Here is a 2,532-nt window from a genome sequence, read left to right as displayed (position 1 = left end):
CCCCTGTTCCCCCATGAAGTTATTGACACCATTCACACATCTAGCAACATAATAACACTCATAAGGTGATTCGTAAGCCATGATGGTCTGTTAGGCTCCTAGGGGAAATGTTAGGTCTAAATTAGGTAACTAATCAACCTAACCACAAGTCCCTAGTCCTCACATGATACTGATCAAGTAGGATTAAATGGGTGTGCACACCTGAATTATCTAGAATCATGATACATAATTCCTGCAAAATAAATATACATACTCAAGAGGGCAGATTTACAAAAAAATTCTCATCCTTCTTTTAGCATGAATTAAACACATGCATATATATAGCGGAAGCATAAAACATGATTGCACTTTCATAATACTTTACCTTATGCATCCATAATCATATTACTTCATGGACAAGCTACCACCTAAGCAAATATACTAGCATGCATGCAACCAGTTTTTCAAGCATTTCTTCCTAAATTCCGTGTGGTGACTTAGATGATTGATGCGTGCCCTTTCGCTTAACGTTTCTACACAATAGGGTGTCCAAAAAGTGTGATTTTCTTCAATTAGGTACTAAATCACATAAAAAATATTGTTAGAATTTGAATCACTTTGAAAATTGAGCAAACAGAAGTTGAACGGGCAAAAAAGGGGCTTACACGCCCGGCCACACACCTACATGCGCCCGAAAAGATACTACTTTGAGGAATCAAGCGCGAGTCATGTCCTACAGTCGTGGGTCGCTGGGCCGATTTGGGTGGCGAGTCGGGTCTCGATTTGATTCACTCGGGTTGGACCGCGGGTCAATTGGACCGATGGGTAGTGGGTCAGATCCCCTCCTCTCCCTTCCAAGAAAGACTCCTTGCGTCACTGTCTTGGCTGAAATGAACTCTAGGGGCTCCTTCTTTCTTCTCTCTTCCACTTCTCTCACCTTTCTCTCTCACTTTTCCTTTCTTTTGCAGGTATTCTATCAATGTCACTAAGACCTCATAATGGGCTGATGGGCTGAGGAACAAAATGACTCATTTGCTCCTTTATTGATTTTCACCCATTTTTTTTTTATATATTTTCTTAATAAATTTTTCTACAACATAAATTCATACCAGCTAAAAGAGATATCATTGAAAAGTAGGTAAAAAGGTTCTTCATTACATTTGTTGCATCATTAATCTTGAAATTTTTCATAAAAATTTCAGAATCAAGAATGGAATATATTCAGAGAAGTAAAATTGTTTTATTTTGTGACAACCATTAGCCTTTACATTATATATATAAAAAAAAAAAACATAATTTTTTTTCATGGAAGAAGCAAGCATATTATAACTAAGGAGAAAATTTTAAAATAAACTCCAACTTTAATCATAATTTAGCCCAAAATAGATATTTTTCGGACCATGCGTATCACTACTTAGCATTTTATTATTATTACAAAGCAAATGCAATGATCCTTTGCTAATGGCTATCAACTTCATCAACCAATTGTTCCACACTCGACAAGGCATGAAATTCCGCCATAAATCTTTCCATGGCTTGAGTAGGCAAGCATAGAGGTACCATAATTCCCTTTTCTCCATTTTTATTCATGAAAGGTATACAAAAGCTTATCATTGCAGGGGTTGTTCCAAGCCCTCCTGTTGTAAGTCCTCCAAAAATAGGCTTTCCCCATCCAAAATCTACCTCTTCAAACCCAATTCTCATTAGGTCTGATATAATGAATGACCCAGGTTCTGTGTAATGGGGTCGTCCTTTAATTACCATAAAATCCACAACAGACTTCACGTACTCCTTCGTCATCTTAGCCTTAGCCTTCCTAATCAACTCTATAGCATAACCTAGTGGGTTCCCACAAAGCTTTGCAGCTGTGGTGAGTTCTGCAGGGAAAACACATGCATTACCATAATATCCTATCGGTAAAGAGTTGATCCTAGAACGTAGGTTCATGGGGCAAAGAAAGCGCACTTTCTCCTCTGGGCTAAGTTGAAGGGCAATGGTACGAAGGCGCCAAACATAGGCTGCGATGAGCTCAAACGAGGAACAGTGGTGAAGGTGGATGGGTAAAGTATGACGAAGGGCGGAGATTTGGAGGGGACTAAAGAAAATGAAGCGGTGGGCCATGTTGTCGATTGGGATGAGGGTGTCCTCGGTGACAACAACTTGGTCGTATTCATGATGACGACAAGTGACTCTTGGAGGGTCTCTTGCATTTAAGAGAGCTCTTTGCCATACTGGAAAAATAGATGGAGCGAAAGCTCCACGAGCTATCTCCGCTATAGCCTTCATGAATTGGACAAGGCCAAAACCATCGACCATTGTATGATTGAAACGAATAGCAAAAATGAAACCACCACACTTAAGTCGTGTCACCTGCATGATCAATAAACGAACAAAAAGTGAAATCATTTGTTACTTCAATTTTTTAATTTTTTGAGTGGAGGTAAAAGAGGTATAGATTTGAATCTCAACTTCAATCACACCTTTTAGTGACAACTATGGAAAAAAAAAATACTATATATACCTGAATGAGCAATAATGGAGAATTAACAATCC

General features: G+C 38.7%; 1 protein-coding gene across 1 annotated transcript; it reads right to left on the bottom strand.

Annotated features, from left to right (window-relative positions):
* Positions 1-1,416: 1,416 nt before the first annotated feature.
* On the bottom strand, positions 1,417-2,527 carry LOC111786702 (benzyl alcohol O-benzoyltransferase-like; the record flags this gene model as incomplete). The annotated part of the gene is made up of 2 exons (XM_023666933.1): positions 1,417-2,349; positions 2,501-2,527. Coding segments are annotated over 2 exons (939 nt in total), but the record flags the coding sequence as incomplete, so codon positions are not given.
* Between the last annotated feature and the right edge of the window lie 5 nt (positions 2,528-2,532).

Source organism: Cucurbita pepo, unplaced genomic scaffold (assembly GCF_002806865.2).
Source record: "Cucurbita pepo subsp. pepo cultivar mu-cu-16 unplaced genomic scaffold, ASM280686v2 Cp4.1_scaffold002495, whole genome shotgun sequence".
Classification (NCBI taxonomy): domain Eukaryota; kingdom Viridiplantae; phylum Streptophyta; class Magnoliopsida; order Cucurbitales; family Cucurbitaceae; genus Cucurbita; species Cucurbita pepo.
Note: the sequence above shows the minus strand (reverse complement) of the source record. Positions and strands in the feature narration are given on the sequence as shown.